At 45.1% G+C, this 24,869-nt stretch overlaps 1 protein-coding gene across 2 annotated transcripts in view; it reads left to right on the top strand.

The window, feature by feature from the left end:
• SS18 (SS18 subunit of BAF chromatin remodeling complex) overlaps positions 1-24,869 on the top strand; it is an 844,462-nt gene that overhangs the window by 640,378 nt on the left and 179,215 nt on the right. For both annotated transcript variants that reach the window (XM_069620936.1, XM_069620935.1), the window contains one exon: positions 21,734-21,856. In XM_069620936.1, coding sequence (XP_069477037.1) covers positions 21,734-21,856 — 123 coding nt within the window. The remainder of the gene's footprint in view (positions 1-21,733; positions 21,857-24,869) is intronic.

Below are 24,869 nucleotides of genomic sequence, written 5' to 3'. Positions count from 1 at the left end.
ACTGAGGCCGTTGGGCAAACACCTGCACACTTTGAGTCTGGCTGCATTAGCAAACCGCAACGGTTTGTTCCTTTAAGATGGCCGCCGCATTCTGATTCCGGCTTCTTCATCACTTTAGAAAGGGCCTGCCACCTGATTGTATCTAGCATACAGCCTATCACGGGGCACCAGCAGGCGATAGCTGGCCCCCCACGAAGGCAACCAAGAAAGGCTCCTGACTGAGCCTGACCGAGCATTGCAAGCTCCCAGCTCCCTTCTCCTCTGCAAGATCCCCGGCGTTGCTACATCAGAGCGCTTATGAACATTGCAGGCTGCAACCTTGCTAGATTACCCCCTTGACTTTCTCATCACCGGCCGAGTGCTCCTCATACACGGTGAGAAATCTCAGACAATCTGCAACTTCGGCATATGTTATATATATAATTGGGCAAACCCACTCCCCGCCACTGCGTGTAAATTTATTTTTGCTCCCTCTATGCTAAGCCCAGTGCCCTATGCAATCTGACTATTGCACCCCCCACTGTGTTCCGCTAATGGTTCCGGAAAGTTCAGCACGCCCTAGTATCTGGGCCAACGATACTATACCTCACTGATCTCGACGCTCTTGTTTCGCTCAGCGCCCTTCCAATTTGGTCGCCAACCGCATTCAGACAACCCACAAGTGCTGTTTGCCACACACCCCTTCAGCCCTATTGCCTCATTGCGTTTCAATACCCTGCGACCTACGCATCTCGGGGCTCTTTTGTACTGCTCCCGTATCACGTTGTCTATCTCTAAATGCCCAAGGCACCTACTGTTGGTCACCACGTTGTCTTCTATTGTAAGTTGCACCGCCACTGTGCAATCACCAGGTGATTACACCATATGTTCAGTGCACAATCCATGCACTGCTTTGTGGTTTGTTATATGTTCATTGAGTTTGTTTTTTTATCACATTGTACCTGCATAACCTAATATGGTGTCCAATATCAGCAGAATTTGTTTATCCATTTAAACCCAGTTCATTCCACTGGGTTATACTTACCTGCATTGTCTTCCCAATACTCCTGGGTACTCTATCCCCATATTTTGTCATTTATATGCTAATTAAATATATTAAGTCGAAACACGTGCGGTTATTGACTTTCATATTTGTTTGACTACTGGATTGGACCTCGCACCCTGAAATTTTGTTTTGCTTATTCAATTACTGCCACTGTGCCGCCATTAGTGCCACTCAGTCGACTTGCGTCTAAATGCCCCTGTACCTTCGATGTACCCGTTTACCTAATGTTGTACTCCATTGATTAGTACACCACCCCATGTACCATTGTGCATGGCGCTCCTAAACTCCACACTGTACCTTGTGATGATGTTCACCATTTATATGCCTAAACTATCTAAACTCGTACTCCTTTGCCTACCGCATTGTACCTGTACTGCTATATCTACTGTTTAGCCTATTTAATTACTATTTAAGTGCACTCAAGCACTACTCTGTATTGTGTAATACTCACCCTGTATCTGCCTATCGTCATTGCCTAAATCTGTACACCATCACCCACTGCACTATGCTTATACGACGGGGTCCCACTATTGCTTAGCCTATTTTTTACCTGTGCCTATACTGAGGTTACTACTGTTTAGCCTATGTTTGTACCTGTGCCCAATGTACTCATGCTACTCATTCTAGCTAACCCGAGTGCTTAACTCTGCACTCCAATCCCCACTGTACTACCATACTGCTTGCTTGCTCCCCACTGCACCTCGGATGCTCTCCATTCTGGCGTTTGTTAGCACCCAACTTAGTACGCAAGCACCCATTGTACTGCTTCTGTTCCACGCAGCTCACAGCACTGCTCAATTGCATTATAGCACTTCCTTGTACCTCTCACTACTAGGCAGGTCATCATTCCTTGTCTGAGCGCGCCCAGCTCCTTGGCTGACTACTCAGTACATCTGGGGCAAACCAAACTGTCCAATTGTACTACAGTACTGTTGATAGCTCACTAGCTTAACCGAGTAAACAATTCATCATACCTAGCCACTAGAACTGAACTTTGTCTATTCTACCACCGCCTAATTCCATACCTCCACGCTCACTTTAGCTGCCCCCACCATTGGCTAGTATTTCGTTTGCTCGTTATGGCTGCCTTAAGAAGAGTAACGCTCACAATGGCAGCTATCATACCCATATTTCATGCCGTAGCATCCACTAATTTCCTACCTGCCCTGCAGTCCAATGCTCACCAGATACTCTGCACCCAGTCACCTCCACCACTGAATCTCTGTTCTCCCCTGCAGAATGGATCACCCGCTTCGCCACCCCACCAACACGCCGATTCCTTGCCCCCTCTATATGAGAAATGCAAGAGTAGGTTCTCGTTTCCAGTATAAGGCCACAATCCACAGGGCACCAGCTCCACACAATCCCTGTGAGCCCATTATATCACAAACACCTACTCGTCCCCCAGCACCATCCGGCCTACATAGTGACACCAGCACTACCACACAACTCCAACCCCCAGTCACTGCTAGTTCAACCATCAAGGGAGTGCTTATCAACGCACGCTCCCAAGTGGTGCAAGCTCCTGATATTGCTGACCTGATCACATCCAACTATCTGGACTTCCTCGCTGTCACAGAAACTTGGTTACACCCTTCTGCAGGCCCCACCTTATCTCTTGCCATCCCAGAGAACTACACAATTATTTGTGCAGACAGAGATAATGGGAAAGGGGCGGATTGGCTTTCATAGCGAAATCCCATTTGAACCCTCTCAGGGAATTCCCAAATCCAGGACTACTGTTACAATGTGCGAATTTAGAATGCATAGTGACGTGCTGAGTTGTGAACGTTTCGTTTTCTTGATTCAAGAGTGTGATGACTTCAAGAAAACGAAACGGAGACACGACTCGGAGATAGCTGGTTGGCCGGGCTAGCCTGCCGGAGACTACTTCAATAAAACACTAAATTAGCTTCACGCCTGCTAGTATTTGTTTATACGACAAATGGCAACGAGGATATCCTGTTAACAAGATAAGAAGAGTCTCCGACTGGATGCGCACACTCGCAAGGACAGTGTCAGAAGAAGTACCCGCGTATGCTCAGCATCGGATTCATCAGGCCGGGGAAATGACAATAGGAAGGTACTCTTTTGAGAATACTGACGAATTATAAATCTGGATTGGCAAACAAGGGAGGCATTATTTGAATGTGCGCGCGGGCTACCGAACGGTACTCAGTGTGAACTGGATGAATTGTGGCAAGACTGATCCACGTAGAAACGAGCGTGGATGCTTAGAGGAAAGAACCCTACAACGTGATCGACGTGCCTCCATTTTGTGTGTGTTTGACAAGGATACCATGTCAACTTGTAACGCTAGATGAAACGAGCATTTACACCACATTCAAACAGAAATAAACAACAAGGTGAAGTCTTTCCGATATACTGATATGAACAAATGTAAGGCTGGAGAGTGAAGGTATATGACATCATTATCCTAGTGCTCTGAATGTTGAAATAAAAAAAAAAACAAAGAAGGATAGAATATAATAAAGACTACAGGAGAAGGTGAAATTCCGCATGTCCTAAAAAAAGAAAAGAAGTGAAGTGACCAAATAACAAATAAACCTACACAATAACATCCACCATGCAGAGTGTTGTGGCTCCAATGAAATTCCTACCTTTACCGGGCAATCCAGCATGCCCCTGGGAGCAATGGTTAGACAGTTTCCAGGTTTACTTGAGAGCGGTTGGGGGAGCGAAGTATAATGATGACGTTAAAGAAGCCACTCTACTAAATTGTATAGGGGCAGAAGCTTTACAAATTTTTAGGACTTTACCAGAACCCAGTACTGTTGAACTAGGAGCTGAAGATTCTGCCACCAGTTCAAGGAAGTATGAAATTGCTCTAATAAAATTGAACAAACATTTTGGCAATAAAACAAACATTGTGTTGGAAAGATACAGGTTTCTATCCAGGAAGCAAGGCAAGAATGAATCTGTGGATGACTACATTGCTGCTCTGAGAGGCCTCATATCGACATGTGAATTTACAGGTGTTGCAGATGAGTATATGAGAGATCAATTAGTGTTACATGTGGCCGACAATCGAATTCAGCAACGACTGTGGCAAGCAAAAAACCCATCTCTAGAACAAGCCATTGAAATAGCAAGGACGTTTGAATTGGGAGAGAAGTGCATGAAAGAACTACACAATAAAAATGAGTGTGGTGACATTAAATCTGTACATGATACCAATGAAGGAAATTTTGACAGAGAAGAGGAAGCACTAATTGCCATGGTAAAAAAAAATGGTGAAATCGGATTTTGGCTCAAACTCGAGACATAACAGGGAAACATTTCAAAGATGGCAAGGCAAGTGTTTTAAATGTGGTTGGGCAAAACACGTAAACAATGAGAAAGAATGCCCAGCCCACTCTGCAGAGTGTTACAAATGTGGACATGTGGGCCATTTTGGGAAAGTTTGCCGTAATGTTAGGGGTAGAGGCAGATACAATCCACGTTATAACAACATGAGGAGTAACAGCCAATTGAGCAAGGGAGCCATGACAACTGTGGGAGCACTTGAAGAATCAACTGTATCAAACAACTTTTGTTGCGATTACCAGCTGCTTGGAAGATGGAGTGCGCATATACTTACTGTTGCGACAACTGGAAACTCTGACTCTTGGGTGTCCATGGAAATAAATGGCGTTACAGTGCGAATAATGGTTGACACAGGATCACCATATACCATGGTTGATATGAACACGTTTGTAAATGTGTTGAATATGGACACGAATGATCTCCAAACATCCAATGTCAAGGCGACAGGTTACGGGAAGACACCCATTGATATACTTGGGTATACTTGGGTACAATTGAACTTCAAAGGAAGGAAAACATTTTGTAAACTATACGTAGCGAAAGAGGGTTTCTCAATAGTTGGTTGGTGGGAGCAGGCATCACTAAAGATCAGGATACACCCTGGTGAGTATGTGCCAATAATGAGCGTAACGAGTAACATGTGCGATTCTGCTGAAAACCTAGCAAGATGTTTTCCCAAAGTTTTCAATGTCAATATAGGAGCTCTCAAGGGCTTCAAGCATCACATAATATTGAAAAGAGGAGCAAAACCAATAGTGCACAGAGTGAGGAACATTCCAATTGGTACAAGAGAGGCCCTTCAGAAAGAGTTAGAAAAGTTATGTTCTCAAGACATTGAGCCAATCGAGAGTTCTGAGTGGCTTTCCCCCATTGTTATAGTGAGAAAACCTGAAGGGGCAATCAGAATGTGTGTAGATTTAAGAGACCTCAACAATAATATATGGATTGACCGCCATCCGTTGCCCAACATTGGGGAAATGCTGACAACTATCGAACCGGCAAAAATGTTTTCCACGCTAGATTTATCGTCTGCCTATCATCAAGTTGTATTAGATGAAGAGTCTAGACACCTTACTTCTTTTATAACACCACTGGTGGCCTTTCGGTACAAGAGGATGCCATTTGGTTTGGCATCGGCGGCTGCCGTATTTCAGAGACTCATGCAACATCTGTTTTCTGGCCTGAAAGGAGTATATTATTTTCGAGATGATATCCTTGTGTCTGCTATGAATGAAGAAGATCATGATGCTAAACTACTAGGTGTGCTACAGGTAATACAACAGAAGGGTCTAACTCTCAAGATAGAGAAATGCAAGATAAAGAAAAAAGAAGTTACATACTTGGGCCAATGTATCAGTGAGGAAGGTATAAGACCCAAAGAGGCTCTGATAAATACTATTCTAAAAATCCCCGATCCTGCAAATAAAGACCAACTCAGGAGCCTGTTAGGTCTCACAGAATATTACTCCAAGTTTGTTGACCATTATGCAGACAAGACCATACATATGAGAAGTTTGATGACCAAAGGCACGAAATTTGAATGGTCGGTAGAATGTAAAGAAGAATTGGACAGAATCAAAAACCTAATTAATAAAGCACCAACACTTAAGATGTTCAATTGTGGCGCTAAGACTGTGTTGTCGGTAGATGCAAGTAATGTCGGCTTAGGTGGTGTTCTAGAACAGATACATGATGGTTCATGTGTTCCAATCGCTTTTGCCTCAAGGACTTTAAAGGGAGCAGAGAGAAACTACTCTACCATTGAGAAGGAGGCACTGGCTGTTAAATGGATTTTAGAACACTTCAAAGGACTGATTTGGGGAGTCCCTATTGAATTGAAGACAGACCACAAACCTCTTGTTCATGTGTTGAATCCCAAAAATTCTCACTTGACATCGCCTCGCATTAAAAGATGGATATATCCAGAACGGCCACCAGGGGGCGCACGGATGAGTCGCCTCTCCGTGTGAGCTCCGTACTCAGGGTCCGGAAAGTGGCAGTGAGCCCCCACTTTGAGACCCCCCCCCGGTGCTGGTTTTCGAGCGAGAGGTGTGGGAAGGTGTCCTCCCCATCCGGGAGAAAACCTGGTGAAAATCGGAGTCGGCGTCATAACGAAATTAACTTTGACGCGCTGAAGCCTCCGGCGCGGCGTACGAGCTGCAGATCCTCCAGTGCAGGCCTGAACACACGCGAGGAGAGCTGCTTCCTGAGATTGCCCGGACGCGGTTCCTGGAGCTGTGCACTGCTGCTCTGTCTGGCTGGGAGCCCCATCTCGGAGCTCGCCGACACCCCCCACCGCCGCACGGTGAGTGGATCTCCCCTCCCCCCCTGTGTCACGAGACGGCTGTCCCCTCCACTGCCGGCCTGTCCTCGGCCCTGGTGGCGCGGCGGAGCATAACCCTCTCCCGCAACCGCCCTCCAAAGGAGCCCGGCACTCGTTGTATGACCGGAGAGGAGGGTTGGAGGAGGAGCCGCATTTTTTGACCGTAGAGGAAGAAACGGTCTGCGAAGATATGGAGCTCCAGAGTGCCTTATGTTGTCCCCCCCCCAGCGGACGTGGCTCTATTTAGATACCCTACACGTGGAATAATACCGCACCCACTTCTACCCCACAGAATCACCAGAACTGAGGGTTGGGCCCCCAAAAGGTTGGGGCGTGTGCCTCCTCGAGTACTCCCGCATACCAGGCAGCTACCGCTGTGAGGACAAAAAACCTACACCGCGCACTGGCAGCACACTCTTGGGTCTTCGCGGATCTCCTCTGGCTGACATGGGACTGCGAGCTAGGCCCTCTCCAAACCCTCTACACATGCCTCATCGTACCTGCTGGACGCGCTGACACATGCTTGTTTTTCTCCCTGGAACGATCTGCCTGAAAGCAAATGGTCAGTTCATACCCAACTTCCCCTGCTGTGCATTCTTACATGAACATCTCTACAGTCGAGTATTGGTACAAGATTTGTGAGATTCTGGTCGCCCGTGTCCATATTGTGCGTCAGAGGCCCCACGATTGAACGGGTCCTAACGCTATACCCATAGAAGATCGATAGGACCTTTTTTTACCCTGCTGGGTGATTCGGGGTCTCATCCCCCATGGACCCTAGGACCAAGTTGGCGAAGTATACGTTCTCACCAATTGCCAGATCCCCCTTCTCGACTTCTATGATGTCATCAGCAGGACCCGAGGCTGCTGCGACCAAGGCAGACGTAGCTGATTTGCTTGCCGAAATGAAGGGCATGCGAGCAGACATTGGCAGTAGGATAGATAAGATCACACAAAGGATAGACAAAATGGACGACAGGCTCGAGCAGGTTGAGCACAATCAAACATCTCTGAGTGTATTAGAAGCGCAGATGGATCACCGCATTGCAGACATAGCAAACAGAGAAAACGAATTACGTCTTAAGGTCGACGACCTTGAAAACAGAGAGCGTCGCAACAATATCCGAGTTTTTGGTGTTCCTGAGAAAGAGGGTGAAACCGAATTGGATCTGACACGCTCATTACATGCTATCCTGAAGCTCCTCTATAATGACGAATCGATTGATGCACCTAAAATTGACCGAATCCATAGGGCTGGAGGTAGACCGGGGGGCCCAAGATCGGTCCTGGCCCGATTTCATAACTATGCGGACAGAGCACGAGTTTTGGACAAGGCCAGAAACGCCCCACAATTGTCCTTGGAGAACTCCGTCATTTCTCTCTATCAGGACCTGTCCTCCCTTACACTAGCAATGAGAAAAAAGTGCTCTCCGATCACGAAAATGTTAAAGGACAAGGGTGCCAGGTACCGATGGGGATACCCATTCTCCCTCACCTTCGAGTGGGAAGGCTCGACACTGAGACTTGTCTCGGAAAAAGATATTGCCGACTGCATATCGGATCTGATAGACCCGCCGGAAGATGCCTCTTCTCATGAGGATCAGGGGAAATCTGGCGGCGAATGGAAAACCAAGGCTCCACGGCGGAGAAGGATTCCAGGTTCTAGGAAATATAGAAAGATGAACGCTTCCCAGGACATGGAACACTGAAAGTGTGAGAACTGATCAAGTTATTCTGCTGAGGAGGTTATGGACTCGGGTACAGGAATCATCATCCTGCTCCGTGACCTCCATAGATGGCCTGCAGGCCAAATTCTGAGTGGTCACTTTCCCCACGTGCTGGGTATCCGTAGCTCTGTGAGCCTCAGAAGCTCGGACTGTGATATGGAGTAATATTCACATTGCATTGGCTTCTGGGGGGTGGTTGATGACTCTGTTATTAGATTATTGTTAGCGTTAGAGGCGCACAAAAGTTGGGGGCTCACTGATATTTGTGATTGTATTATGGTAGGACCGCCTGTTTTGCGGTCTTCACTGGTGGTCCGAGCTCGGCTGGGTGATGTTAACCTGGGCGAATCGGGCGCCGATTACGTTGGGGTTGGGGAGGGGGGTGGGGGAGGGGGTGTTTGGAGAACGCACAGTTTGCATTAATCTTGATCCAATAGAAGTACAGATGCACCTCCGAAACACTGGGGTCCACTGTACGCGCCAAACGATCTGGTCGTTGGCCTCTAGAAAATTCTTTGGGATCCATTCTTATGACACTGACCCACACATTGCAATAGCCGACGGGATATGTGCCACGGCTCAGACGAAATGGCCGCCCACGATCTCTGAATATATCTATGATGGCACCTACGCCCCGTAGTGACACATTACGCATTTGCACACTTAACGTCAAAGGCTTGAACTCCCCCACGAAACGATCAATGGTGGCCAGGGAATTCAGGCAGTCGAACATAGACATCCTGTTCCTTCAAGAAACAAGATACCAGAGGGGTGAGGAGAGGACCATACCGTCAAGGGAGATTGGGCTCACTTACTGGAGCTCGGGTATATTGAAGAAGGCTGGGGTGGGGATTCTGATTCGCAAAAGCCTGCGGATGACAGTTCTTGACATATGGACAGATAATGAAGGTAGGGCGATCACGGTTGTGGGCAACATAGGGGGCATAATGATTACTCTGGCCACACTTTACGCACCCAATCAGGGACAAAATCGATTCCTTCATAAGATCTCCGAGAAGGTCTTTAATATGGCTAAGGGGCACACTGTCCTGGGTGGGGACTTTAATACATGGATGGACAGCTCCATTGACAGACAGACCAGAGCCGACGCATTAGACCCGCCCGTAATCCGAACTGAGGCTGACATTAAGTTTACCCTTGATCTGTATGGCCTTGTTGATAGCTGGCGATATCTGCACCCGTTAGAAAGAGGCTTTACCTTTCACTCCCTCCCCCACGACACACTCACACGCATCGACTATATTTTCCTATCCAACGATCTTCTACGCGTGCTGCAAGCTGCCACTATATATCCCTCCGCATGGTCCGACCACGACATGGTTGCGATTGACATATCTTGGACTGAGCTCGCACCCCGGAATACCAAATGGAGGTGTAATGAATCCCTCTGGGCTGACCCGGTCTTTAAGGAGACCTTTGAAACCGAAATCGTGCAATTCTTTTCCACTAATGATACAGGAGAAGTGGGGAAGGTGTCTGTGTGGGAGGCAGCCAAGGCAACTTGGAGGGGAGTCCTTATAAGGGAAGGGGCCCGAAAGAAAAGGGAACGCGCTTTAATGGAGAGGGGCATCAGGGAGAGGCTTAGTGTGGCTCAGAACTTGGCGCAATCTTCCCCGTCCGATAGGCCTAGGTACTTAACTGAAGCCAAACAACTCAGAGAAGAATTAAGGATACTTATTGCTGGCAAAACAGCCCAGACCCTACAGTGCCTTAAGCAAAAGTATTACGAGAAGGGGGATAAAGCAGACGCTCTGTTAGCAGCTCGCCTTCGTGCACAGAAAGCGGAAAGATGGGTCGATATAATTGAGAGGACTGACGGCACTCTTATAGATACGACTGTCACGTCCCCGGAGGACATACAAGAGGCATTTGCCTACTTCTATGAAGACTTATATATGTGTGATCCCCCTCCCCCTGTAGGAAGCATAGACGCATATCTTGAGGATGCACATCTTCCTACTCTCACGGGTACGGAGGCCGAATCCCTAGATACACCAATCACTGAGGATGAAGTTGAGAATGCCATTAAGAGGCTGAAAATAGGGAAAGCCCCAGGGGATGACGGATTCACACCAGGTTTCTATAAAGCATTCTCTACCCTTCTTGCCCCTTTCCTAGCATCCTTATTTAACCATATCTTTAATACAGGTCAGGCCCCCCCATCCTTCTCTCAGGCCCTCCTGGCTGTAATTCCTAAGGAAGGTCGAGACCCCAAATACTGTAGTTCTTATCGGCCCATCTCGCTCCTTAACATCGACGCTAAGGTGTATGCCAGAGTCATTGCGGCTCGGCTTGAAACATATCTCCCTAGACTGATACACTCTGACCAAGTTGGCTTTGTCCTGGGCAGGCAAGGCGCAGATACCATGAGGAAAACACTACACTTACTTCACGAGGCACAGGGAATGAAGGGGGACCCATCTCTTTTGTCGTTGGATGCTGAGAAGGCTTTTGACAGGGTGTCATGGGACTTCTTAGAAAGAGTGTTAGTGTCTAATGGGTTGGGACCGAAACTCTGCTGCGCCATTAAAGCATTGTACACCTCCCCCACGACGGCTGTGGCGGTGAATGGAGGATACTCTCGCTGGTTTCCCCTTGAAAGAGGAACGAGACAGGGTTGCCCACTGTCAGCAATATTGTTTGTGATGTCCCTCGAACCATTGGCGCAGAAATTAAGGAGTGACAGTAGAGTTAAGGGCATCACAGTAGGAGATAGGGAGTACAAACTGGGACTATACGCGGATGATATCCTGCTTCATCTGACGGACCCCTTAGACTCGATCCCAGCTGCGCTCAACATAATTGAGGAATACGGTGCACTGGCCGGCTTAAGAATCAACACAGGGAAGTCAGTCCTCCTCCCGATTGATAAAGACAGGGATTCTGAGATCGTGCGCTTTGCCCCGCTAGGAGTTCAAGTCAGCCTTACTACCCTCCGTTACTTGGGCATCAATGTCACCCGTGATCTTGACTCCTTATATGGAGCTAACTTTCCACCACTATCACTCGCCCTACAGAAAGATAGCCAACGATGGTCTAAGCTCACGATCTCCTGGATGGGCCGTTTAAATGCCATAAAGATGGTCTTTCTCCCTAAAATATTATATTTATTTCAGATGCTCCCCATTAGGATCCCCCCAGAATATTTCACGACAGTGAGAAAACTGTTTCTGACCTTCCTATGGCAGGGCCAGAGGCCAAGGATTCCGAGATCTTTACTCCAACTCCGCAAAGACAACGCAGGGGTAGGCCTCCCGGATATGGAGACATATTACAGGGCGACACAACTTAGGGTTCTTGTCCCGCACTTTAGGCAACGTTCAGAACCCCAGTGGATAGCGCTGGATAATTATCACCTCCGTCCCTTTATTGTGTCCGAATGGTTATGGGTCCCCAGATCTCAATTGCGGGAGGGAATCAGATCCCACCCTATCTTGGGCACATTGTGGGCAGTATGGAAACCCGGCGGGAAAATGAAGGGCGTCACGACATGGCCATCTCCCTTAGGACACCTTTGGTCACCAGGAATCCGAGATGCAATCTCGGAACCGGGAGGCTATGAAACATGGTATCAAGCGGGGCTGGAAAGGGCGGGTCAATTATGGCGCAATGGAACCTTTATAACCATTCAAGAGCTCCAGGAGGCGCTTGACATAGGCCCGCTCTCGGTCTTCCTATATTTGAGACTCAAAGGGGTAATGACAAGGTCAATCTGGAAGGACCAACTGCAGAGGGATCTTACCCCGTTTGAAATGATTCTTGATCGATGTACGGGCTCCAGTGGCCTGATAAGTGCTATGTACTCGGCTTTGATCGAGGCCGATATTTCCCCCTCCCTGGTGCTTAAGAGCAGATGGGAAACAGATATGGGTAGACCAATCTCGCAAAAATTGTGGCTACAAATCTGCAGACGTACTGCGAAATCCTCTATATCCTGCCAGTATAAACTGCATGCTATAAAGTTATTGTATAGGTGGCAGTATGACCCGATTAGGCTCACCAAGATGTATCAAGGGGTCAGCCCATACTGTTGGAGGGGCTGTGGGATGCGGGCTGATTACTGGCACATGTGGTGGGGGTGCACAATGGTTCAGACTTACTGGTCGGAGGTTCTTAGCTGGATTAGGGACCTGGACAATGAAGGAAGGGTACAGCACCCAATGCTCATCCTGTTTGGCCTGATCGAAACAGGAGACAAAGTTATAAAGGCACCTACGATGGTATGTGGTCTTCTGATGGCTGCACGAGCCTGTCTCACTATGGTATGGAAGAGGCCAAAGCTCCCTAGTAAAACCGAGTGGCTTGGGGTTGCCCAAAATATCTATAGAATGGAACGCCTGACTGCTGTCCTACGCGGAGACCTTACGGATGTCGAAAGTGCCTGGTCTGAGTTCAGAGCCAAACATGCCTTGTAAACATAATGTGTGCAGACTACTGCTGCGATCTGTGCCAATACTACCAATGAACAATGACTCTCGTTGTGGCGGCTCCACGGGCCGTGTCATGTGTCCTGGTCGGATACTATATTTGTACTCAAAGCTTTTTGATGTGGTCTCACTGTTTAATGTTGTTTTTCAATCCCATATTTAGAAATGTTAGAGAAGGGAGGGGAGGGGGGAGGGAGGGAGCGAGATTGGGTATTACAGATGTTTACTTGCAACAATGATTAATTCTCAGGAACTAATGTGCATTCCATACAGAGACGGTATTCACCTTACAAGCCATTTCCAATATCTTATTGATAAACTCTGTATGAAGATGATTGTTGACTTTGCATAAAATCAATAAATTTTGAATTTAAAAAAAAAAAAGATGGATATTAATTATCATGCAGTATAATGTGGTCATAAAATATACTCCAGGCAGAGCTAACAAAGTTGCTGATTGCTTTTCCCGTCTACCGTGTGTTGATGAAAACTTTGAATCATCAAGTGATGAGAGGATGATGGAAGATCAAGATATGGATTCCATTATTGCACAGATTCATCCCGGTTTTGGAAAAGAAGAATGGGTGGCAGCCGCGAAATTAGACCTGGAACAAGAGATGTTGAGGAAAGCTGTTGTGGAAGGTTGGAAGAATGTTCAGGATGAAATCAGAATCATGTGATGACTTTTGTGTCCATCGTGGTGATCGCATTGTGCCACCAGTGACTTTGAGGAAAAAGATTATGGACGTTGCCCATGAGGGACATATTGGGAGAGATTTGACGAAGAGAAGAGTCAGAGGGACATACTGGTGGCCCAATATGTGAGGTGATTTGGAGTCACTTGTCAAAGAATGTTCTGCTTGTGCAGCGAGTGATAAAAGTAAACTCACAAGAGCCATGCCACTCCAACCAGTAAGTGTACCCGATACTGTATGGTCTAAGCTGGCTATTGATGTTGCTGGCCCTTATGAAGTTTTGGAACCCATGAAGATATACTTTATAGTGTTGGTTGATTACACGTCAAAGTGGGTGTAATGTGGAATCATAGAGGAATCAGTTTCTGCATACAAGGTTGCCAGATTTTTAGAAGAGATTTTTAGTAGAGAAGGTGACCCACAGGAATTGGTTTCGGACAATGGAGTTCAGTTTGTCGCATGAAGTACAGAGTTTCTTAAGAGATCGTGCCATCAAGCACAATACCACAGCTTTGTACCATCCAATGAGCAATGGACTAGTGGAAAGGATGAATCGCTTCATAAAGGGAACAATCCAGTTGGCAGTAGTAAATAATCTATCATGGAAAGATACTCTCAAAGAAGCATTGAACACTTATAAGGTCACTCCTCATTCTGTTACTGGTGTGGAACCGTTTACTTTAATGAGAGGCAGGGTTGTCAACAATAGACTTAAACCGGCTTGGATGACCACTAAGAAGAGTGCTAACATTGACATGGATGAGGTCATGGAGAGAGTTAAGAGGAGACAAGAACAGTACAAGAAGTACTATGATCAACATAAACATGTGAAGGAGAATAATGTTGGAGTTGGAGATTGGATCAGAATAAAAGAGCCCAAAAGAATTTTGAAGGGAGAGTCCAGGTTCCGCACCCCTCAGAAAGTAACCAAGCGATTCAAGAAAACAGTCGTGTTGGATAATGGAGATAAATGGTCTTGTGATGACATTACTTTAGCAAGGAAAAATGAGTTGGAGAACATTAACAATACCCCTGATGAATTCAAACAAACTGTGGATGAGAGAGAAATGGAAAGAAGATTAGTGAAGGAGCCAATTGATGGAGAGAGTCATAGAATTCCATGCAGGAAAGTTGGGAAATCTTCAAGACCCAGAAGGGTTACACCTAACTATAGAAAAGACTTCATTTATTACTAAACCACTAATTCACATACCCTGGACATCTATGGACATCCACCATCAATTCTTTGATGGAGTGGAGATTTGGAGTGTATCTTTTGCCTTGTAATTTGATTCCTTCTATCAGTATTTAGAGGAGTTAAGACGTGTTAATACCATATGCCCATTATAAGTTACATTTCCGTTTTCTTTCCAAGTGTATTCACTTCAAGCACCTGTGATACATTGTATTTTCATTCATATTTTTTTTCCTCCTTCCTTTCCTTCCTGCCCGTCCTCTTTCCCCGTTTTCTGCCTGCATAGCGCTGTACATAGTTATACCTCTTATGTTTTGGGGATTATGGGAAGGGAGATGTTACAATGTGCGAATTTAGAATGCATAGTGACGTGCTGAGTTGTGAACGTTTCGTTTTCTTGATTCGAGAGTGTGATGACTTCAAGAAAACGAAACAGAGACACGACTCGGAGATAGCTGGTTGGCCGGGGTAGCCTGCCGGAGACTACTTCAATAAAACACTAAATTAGCTTCACGCCTGCTAGTATTTGTTTATACGACAACTACCCTCAGCAGACCTCTTATCAGTCAAACTTTGACTCTCTGACACCCGCACTATCCTACTCCACCTCATCTATCGTCCCCCAGGCCCCATATCCTCATTTGAGGAAGACATTACCCACCTTCTAACACTAAATACCAAACCATGCTCTCAAATCATTTTACTAGGCGACCTTAATCTAGGTCTGCATGACCCCAATGATGCTAGTGCATCTACGCTGGACGACACTATCACACAGCTAGGTTTCACTTATCGTATCAACGAGCCCACTCATTCCAAAGACAGAACACTGCACTGGCTGGCTGGCTGACTCCAATTGTGACATCACTCTACTCAACATTACACCCTGTGCCTGGACAGACCATCATTGTATCACCTTCACTATACCTAAAGGTACTTACCATAGCACACCTACTACCACTGCACCACAAGCCCTGTCTAGGAACAAACGTAATATAACCCTAGAGAAACTGAGACCACTACTACAGCCTATCACTAACCTTCAGCCTAACACCAACACAGACCCAGCCTCCTTGGTTGACCATTACAATGTCACCCTGGAACAAGCTCTAAACCAAATTGCACCACTAAAATTGAGAAAGGCTAAACCGGCCACCCATCTAAACAAATGGTTCTCTGCAGAACTAAAAGCGCTACACAATATCAAAAGAACGTCGGAAGCCAGTTGGAGAAAAGCCCCCTCTTCTCCTACTAAGGAAAGGTTCTCCATTGCAGTGGCCACTTACAAAACAGCCATTACCAATCCTAAAAAGGAAATATTCAATACCAGAATCCAGAACACTAAATCTGGTACTAAAGAACTTTTCTCTATTTTAAGAGAACTGGAATCCCTGACGCCACTCATTGATGACTGCATTAAGGACAAAGCCTGGTGTGTCAACTACAGCAAGCCTTATCAGACAAGGTAGCACTCCTGCAAGCGAAGATAGTCTAAATAGGCTAGCCTTGCTCCTAAGCCCGCTCACGTAATGCGCATAGCCCACATCGACACTCTTGTCCCCCTTTCCACTTCTCCCCAGTTACTGCGGAAGAAGTGGTAAACATAATTGCGAGCCTCAAACCTTCTAATTGCCAAGGAGACTCATGCCCGGCATCAGTTATCAAGGATGGTGCTAAAGAACTGGCACCCTTTATCACTGCCTTGATTAACTACTCCTTTAAGAACTCCTTAGTCCACAATAACCTCAAAGAAGCCTGAGTCATGTCTCTACTCAAAAAACCCAACCTAGACCCTAACATATCAACTAACTACGGACCCATTACGACTGTCCCATTTCTCCTGAATATACTATATAGAGTGGCATATCTCCAAATTCAACATTTGCAAGACAACAACCTCTTATGTTTGCAGCAATCCGGCTTTCGACCCATGCATGGGATTGAAACAGCCCTCCTGGACCTAAAAAATCCAAATGGACGAAGCTAAAGACAAGGGCAACTTGGCCATCCTGCTCTTGTTGGATTTGTCTGCAGCCTTCTACTTGGTTGACCATCAAAACCTGACCAAACACCTCTCTACGGCTGCTGCATTCTCACTGAATGCCTCTGACTGAATCCAATCCTTCCTCTCCAACAGGACGAGTAGGGTCTTAGCACCATCTGCTGCGGCTGATCCAGTCCCTGTCCTGTGCGGAGTCCCCCAAGCGTCCTGTGTTTCACCCATGCTTTATAATATCTTTACAAAGCTACTTTTTTACCGTCTTGATGATCTGGGCGTCACGTATACGAACTGCGCGGACGACACCCAGGTCCTCATTACCCTCACCGGTTGCTACGAAAAAGATACTGTAAAACTAAATTAAATTTACCTAGAAATCCAGACTTGGATGGCTACACATAGCCTCTGCTTAAACGACAAAATGGAACTGCTGATCGTCGGCACCCAAGCCCGTCTCAATTAATTTGTCCCCTGTTACCAGTCATTCACCATTGACGGTAATATCATTAAAGTCGCCAAAGAGGTCAAAACCCTCTGCGTCTACCTCGACTCCGCTCTCACTCAAAAGCAAATTAACTCTACAGTCTCTACCAGAGCTTACACTAATAAACTTATCAACACATGCAAACCCTTCCTGTCCACTAATAGTTGCCTCACCCTAGCGAGAGCATTGATTCTGTCTAAAATGGACTACTGCAACACCCTATTTCTCGGCTCCACTAATCACAACCTGAACAGATTACAAGTTCTCCAGAACAACGCCCTTAGATGCGCTCTAAAGCTTCTACTTACTACTCACATCTCCACCATCAGAAGTGATGTACGATGGCTTCCATTACGTGACAGAATTAAATTACGTACCCTTGTCATCACTCACAAATGCCTATCCTTGACAGCACCTCAATACCTGCACACCTGAACTCTTGGGTCACGCCTGAACTCAAAAGTACTACTTACAGAATAGAGAAAATTAGAAACACACTGCAAATCTATCCCCTCTCTAGAAAACAAAACCAACCTTACCACTATCACTGCCACCTCAAAAAAATGAGATAATCCGTACCAAAAAAGAAACCTTCAATGACAGAATAAGCCAAGCAGCATCCAGTACTAAAGAATTATTTAACATCCTAGGAGCTAGAAAACCTTAACCCTTCGGTAGACACTTGCACCAAGGATAAACCTTGGTGCACTGGCATACAAACTGCCCTCTAACAAAATCAAAGGGCTCCAGACCAAAATAGCCGATAAGAGTCCAACTTACCACTGGCAACCCTACTATTCCGACGCCACCTTCCACTGCATACCTCCAATTCAGGATTCAAATTTAATAAGGTTTCCATACCTGAAGTTCAAAAAATTATAGCATCCCTTAAACCATCTAACTGTGAAGGTGGCTGCCCTGCTCAGATTATAAAAGATGCAGCCAGAGATCTAGCCCCTTTCATCACCAAACTTATAAAATCCTTTTTCTCCAGTAACTGCGTCCCAAGTAATATGAAATAGTCCTGGGTTCTCCCTCTACTTAAACAGTCATTAGATCCGGCTATACCGACCAATTATAGACCGATCACGACAGTTCCCTTCTTATTGAAAATCTTGGACAGAATTGCATACTTGCAAATTCAAGACTATCTAGAATCTAACCAATTACTCGGAACCCGTCAATCTGACTTCAGACTTCAGCATGGAACAGAAACGGGCCTTGTTGACCTCAAAAGCCAGATCGACGAACTAAAAGACAAAGGTAAAGTTGCCATCCTACTCCTCTTAGACTTATCAGCTGCCTTTGATCTGGTAGATAATAAAATACTATGTGATCACCTATCATCGGCAGCTCACTTCTCCGTCCCTGCAGTCACATGGATCCAATCTTTCCTTGCGAATAGAACAATGCGTGTCTTTTCACCGACTGCAGCGGCTGAACCTATCCCCATCACTTGCGTAGGCCCACAAGACTCCTGCGTATTGCCCACTTTGTATAATATTTTTACAAAGCCACTATTCAACAAACTGGACCGTGTGGGTGTCACCTACACTAATTATGCATGAGACAACCAGATACTCCTACCACTATCAGGAACTTAAGACACAGACGTCGGCCGGATTAACGAAGTCTACACCATCATTCAGGCATGGATGGCCACACATGGCCTCTGCCTGAATGATAAGACTGAGCTACTCCTAGTCGGCTCAACTAACAACCTTCTAAAACGGAGCCCTAATTACACAAGCATCCCCATTGATGGGAACAATATACTGATCGCCAAAATCGTAAAAACCTTAAGTTTTTACCTCGATGCCCACTCTAATCTAACCAAACAGGTAAACATGACCGCCTCCACCTATACCGGCAAGCTGATTAGGGCATGTAGACCACTATTGTCCCCTAAAGGCTGCCTCACCCTGGCCAGAGCACTCGTACAATCCAAATTGGACTATTGTAATGGCCTATACTTAGGCGCTAATAAATCCATAACAAATTGCAAATCCTGCAAAATAATGTGCTTAGAGCAGCATTAAACATCCCTAGAAGAGAGCATATTTCAGCTACCAGAAAGCACCACAAATGGCTTTCCATACGAGAGAAAATTGACATGAAAACCATCTGCCTCACTCATAAAGCTCTCAACCACCAAGCCCCTCCATATCTCACCGACAAATTCACCTGGAAACTGTTTCCCCGAATCACAAGATCATGCAATACCTCCTGCCTGGTGGTGCCTAGGTACAACCTAAAAGATCTGGCGGTGCCAATTTCCCGGTTCTAGCCAGGAACTCGCTCCCACCGGACATCAAAACTATTCAAGCGTTTGATAAATTCCAAAGTCACGTTATCACATGGCTACTCAACAAAAAACGAACTCTACCACGCTACGCTACATCTCACTGTTATTACCGTTTTGACCTACCAACTATCCCTGCATTTTGTCTATTTAAAATGTGTACTTCAATTATATCTTGCCTGTATAAAATTGTATTTCACCTGCATAAAATGTACCATGTAACCGTTACTCTTATCCTAGCGCCCTGCTACCCTCTGGTCAGGCATGCTATGTAAATAAAATAAACAAACTTAACTGACAAATTCTCAAGACACTGCTCCACCAGACCTACCAGAGCTCCTTATTTACACCGCCTGAACATTCCCAAGTTTAACCTGAAAGCAGCTGGAGGATCGAGCTTCCCGGTACTAGCAGCAAAATGCTGGAACTCGCTCCCCACAGACATCAGAGCTGAACCTTCCTTTTGGTCCTTTAGAGCCAAAGTGAAGGACTTGCTGTTCACCCAGCAACCCTAACTCTCCACCTCTCAGAAATGCATCTCCGTAGCTGGACTAAGATTTGCCTGTCTGTTTTAATTACTGTATTTGTAATATTTCGATGTCTATTGCCATGACCATTTGTAACCTGGTCTTCACAAAGTCCTCGTATTTCAAATACTGCACCCTGCATCATTATTGTAACCATTCTCTCAAATGTCACCAAGCATCCTGTGCTCTGTATATGTAACACATGCTCAATGTTTAATACGCCCTGATACCTCAGGGTTAGTCTGCGCTATACAAATAATAAACTAAACTAAATGAATTGTGTAAATGGAGGCAAAAAGCAGTACTCAATTAAAAAACACAAACACATTCACACTTAACGTGTAGTTAGAAAGCAATTCGTTAAATGAACTAATCCAATGTTGTGGCCTAGTCTCTTGGTGCAAGGCCTCGTTTAACAAGTGACCCTCAAGAAATGTAGTGTTATCTCAAACCTACATGTGGTTTAAAAATACCTATCGCACCCTGAATTGTGCCTCATAGATAATGTATGATGTTGCTTTGTACTGTCTCGAACACATGGATGATTTGACGTGTCCTTTATTGCAATGGTATAGAAATGGCTTTCTCTAGTTCACCCTCGTTGTTTTATCCTGGATTAGCGATAGAACGGAGTTCAAAATATGATAATTGCTTCTTTTGTTAGCTCTTAATTAAATTCAGATTGCATACCATATGCGAGTAGCTTAATGATTTCAATTGTATGTTATAAACAATAAATCACTGTCCCTTTGTAATATTAAGGCCTGTATAAGGCTTTTCATGTGTGTTTTCGTTGATCTAGAATGGTCCTTTAAAATTACAGGATTAAAAGACAGTAACATATGTGGATTTCATTTGTACAAATGTTGCTTTTCTGGTGTACTTCCAAATGATTTCTCTTTTGTTAAGTTGAAATCTCTGTAGCACTTTCACTCGAAAGTCCATTAACTTTTCTTCCTGTTTCTTGTTGAATTGGTGTAGGTCATAGTGATTACGGTTTTCAGCAACCGTCGTATCCTGAGCAAGGCTACGATAAGCCTTATGGGGATTCCTCACCACATTACTACGAAGGAGGTATCCATATACCTTCACGCACGCACGCACACGCACACACACCCTACCCGCCCCCCTCCTTACTCGTTTCTTGCGACACCTTTAAACACTGATGTAGACAGTGCAAGCATGTTTCTCAAACAGCTTTCTTGAAGTCACTGCAGTGAATAACTGTGCCATCACAAGGTCTAACAGTATAATGGCTAAAATATTTAAGTAACCTTTTCCTCAATTGAAAAGCACAATGAACATAACCCCATTGTAACAGTTTGCCCGTTTTGTGTTACTAGTCTGTGCTCTTGTAGCTGTGTTTTATTTGTATTGTGTGTTCGTTTATTTAGCACTTCCTGTACGGCTGATTGCTCTGGTGTATGTAGTGCCGATTTAGGAGGGATTACCCAAAACATCTTACATTAAGCATTGTACAACTACCTTCAGATGCAGCTTTGGCCAGTTTTCGTCTGTTTGGTTTGAGTTGCTTTTTGTGAATAATTATTTCAAATTGTGATTTTCTTTTTTTTAAGATTTTTGGTGCTGACTATTTAGTTAATTGAAAGCGCACATATAAATAATTTCTGTCGTAATGTTTTAATCCAATCCTTTTACAGGAAATTCACAGTATGGTCAACAGCAGGATGCATATCAAGGACCCCCACAGCAGCAGGGTTATGTTCCACCACCACAGCAGTATGCAAACCAGCAAGGTTATCCAGGGCAGCAACAAGGTTACGGTAGGTACAAGCAAGATTTGTTGGATGTTTGGGAAATAGCGTGCTTTGATTGATAGCGCAGCAGAAATGCACAATCAGCACTTATTTTAATTGAAATGCATTTTAAGGTAGGAAATGCATTTTCTTATTTTATTTTTTTTACAATATCATTGTTGCCCACACTAAAATAGTGCAACTTCTAGTTTTGGAAATATCCTTATTTTGTTTTCAAACAGTTTGTCAAAATATATTGATGCAGAAAAATGAAATACTACTTTTTCTGCTAAGTAAACTAATAAACTACTGTGAACACCTACATAGCAATCCTCTTTACAATGGCAGTACTTTGTGACAAGTATCATCGACACTGTTGGGTGTCCTGACCCACGTTTGAGCTATCATGCTGCAACATTTGGTGCTGTGGGCTTAGAAAATCCAAGATGGCCAAAAAGCCCACATGTGCGCCCGAATCCAGGAGAACCACGCAGTTTGCGCACACCAAAATGGTTCCCTAACTTGCCAAAGGAAAAACACCAGTGCCATGTGTTAAACCTGGAGAATATACTTCCATGTAATATCTCTTGTTTGAAATGCTTGAATCCAAGGCAGATCCCAAAAATGGCTGCAATACTGGTGCTCACCACTATCAGAAAGCTGGCGTTTTAAAACAACACCAGACATTTGTGTAAAACTGAATAAATGAACCCAAAGCAGGCCAAAGAAAGACTTACTGAGAGGTGGATACAATGTTAAGTTATATTCTGAAGTGACTTGAAGGTTTATAACAAGACTGGCTGAGCTCTGCAGGTCTGCAGCGGCTTAAACTGAAACTGGATTTAAAATTACCAAAAATCGAAATGTGTAAATAAACTGAGGGACAGACTTGTGACTGCCACATAGTTTGTCACTGTTAAAATGTCATAGTTTTGAACTTAGAATCAGCATTCTAGCTGCATATGTAAAAATTGTTAGTTTTATTTGAATGCAGAAAACTGGGTAACTAAAAGTGACATTAGCTGAGGCCTGGCTTAAGGAACTGGATTCTGCCTGACAACCTCCCCCCAATTGGAGTGAAACTGGATCCACAGCAGTTCTCAGGCCTGGCTGCATTCTGAGGGGAGGTTACCCCTCTCTGATTGAATTACCAAGGGACTGCTAGAGACTAAACAAAGGACCCAGGCAGAGGGTTTATTGGGGGGGAGGTCATAAATGGCTTCCTCTTGAACAATGGGCCTTCCAGGGCCCAGGCAGATGGGTTATTGGGGGGGCCCTAAAATAGCTTCCTCTTGGCAGAAGCTGGGCGGGGCAGGGTCTCTGAGCTTGGCAGAAACTGGATAAACTGGTTTCTACACCATGTGACCTGGGAAGACACACACCTGTTGGCCAGAATATGATTTTAAGAAAGATGTATAACTCATGGTGCGAACTTGTCAAAATTATCTAAATGATACCATAATTCTTGTGATTTTTCTGCCCACATTTTAAGAGGTTTTAGGACCTGGTGGTATGATCTGGGGGGTTGCTAGCAGAAAATAGGGTTTCACTCCAAATGTATGCATGTTAAAAATCTGACACTTCCTTATATAAATGCATACATGCCTTGCGCACATTTGTATAAATTTTAATGACAAACCAATGTTGCATAGCCCACTAAAATCGAAAATATGTTGCCATTTTTGAATGCAAGCCTCCAGGAAGAGCAGAGTTTGATCAGAGTATACCTCATGTGATATGTGATGGGTGCATGTAATTTTAAACAAATGTGTACCTGTGCAAATATGTATTTGGGTCAAATATAGATTTGTGTGCAATTTGACAGGGGAGTATCCTTGCTGCAGACCATAAAACAGCATCACCATGACACACATTTCCTTCCCCCAATCAAAGCAGTGCGGAAAGCTTGACCAATGGGCAGTTGAGAGAGGGGCTGGCTAGTAATGCTGCACACACACCCACTTTCAAAAGACATAAAAAGAGCCACTGGAAGCTAGAGAGGAGATTCAAATCCAGTTGCTGCAACGCGCTCTGCCGAACCACACAACATCCAGAAGATACCAGATCCAGCACTTAGACTTTAAAACTCCAAAGAACTTGATTCAGAACTCAAAGCAAGGGCCTAAACCCACAAACTGAGAACTCTTCTTAGCAGGCCTCAGCATCCAGCAAACCTAACAGCGGTAGCAGCATCCAGGAGCCGTGCAGATCAGCGCTGTGTCCAGAGAAAGCTGTGCAGAAAGATCCAGGAGCTGTGCACAGACACTGTCCCCAGAGATCCAGGAGCCGGGCCAGGAGCAGTGTCAGACCAGCAGAGCAGAGACCAGACGCTGTGCACAGAGACCGTCCGGGGCGAAACCAGAACCGAAGCCATCTTGACCCGATCCGTGAGACCTAGACCTTCCAAATACATTGTGAGTACAGCTAGGACGGTGTGAAACCAAATCTCTTAGTTTACAGTGATATAATTCAATCTATTCAATCTAAGTAGAACTGCCTCCTAACTGTCACTTGTCAATTCTGCAGCCGCATAGCTGTCACCTGTCATTTTTAAAAGCTGTCACCTGTCAATTTGAGTTACTTTAAATTCGAAAAAACGACCTTTACAAAATCGTTCATATCTTTGGAACCGTTTGGGCTAGAAACTTGGTTTAACTTTCCCCTGAAAGCTTAGAATCTTAGCTTTTCAACAAACCTAGAAGCTACTCCTTATACTTTTGCCGTAATCGCGATTCACGCATTCGCAAATTTTGCCGCGATTTGCGATTTCAGCTGATTTCTCTCACGTGTTAAAAGCGGCAGATTCCTTGCTTTACTTTGCCAAAAACTCGTTTAACCTGCTTGTTACTCCTAGAGCATTGTTAAAGTGATCCTGAACTCATATAAAGTAGCTATCACTCACCCTGAACCTCCTAAAGGGAATTAAAACCATTTTCAGCATATTCCTCACTTCATTGCCAGCACATATAAAAGCATTTTGGGCCTGTGTTTCAACTTCTATCCGTAGTCTAAGCTTGCTGAGGTGAACTGAATTACATTT

This window comes from Ambystoma mexicanum, chromosome 5q, assembly GCF_040938575.1.
Source record: "Ambystoma mexicanum isolate Mex_15411 chromosome 5q, UKY_AmexF1_1, whole genome shotgun sequence".
NCBI classification, from domain to species: Eukaryota; Metazoa; Chordata; class Amphibia; order Caudata; family Ambystomatidae; genus Ambystoma; species Ambystoma mexicanum.
This window is presented reverse-complemented; position numbering and strand designations above follow the sequence as displayed.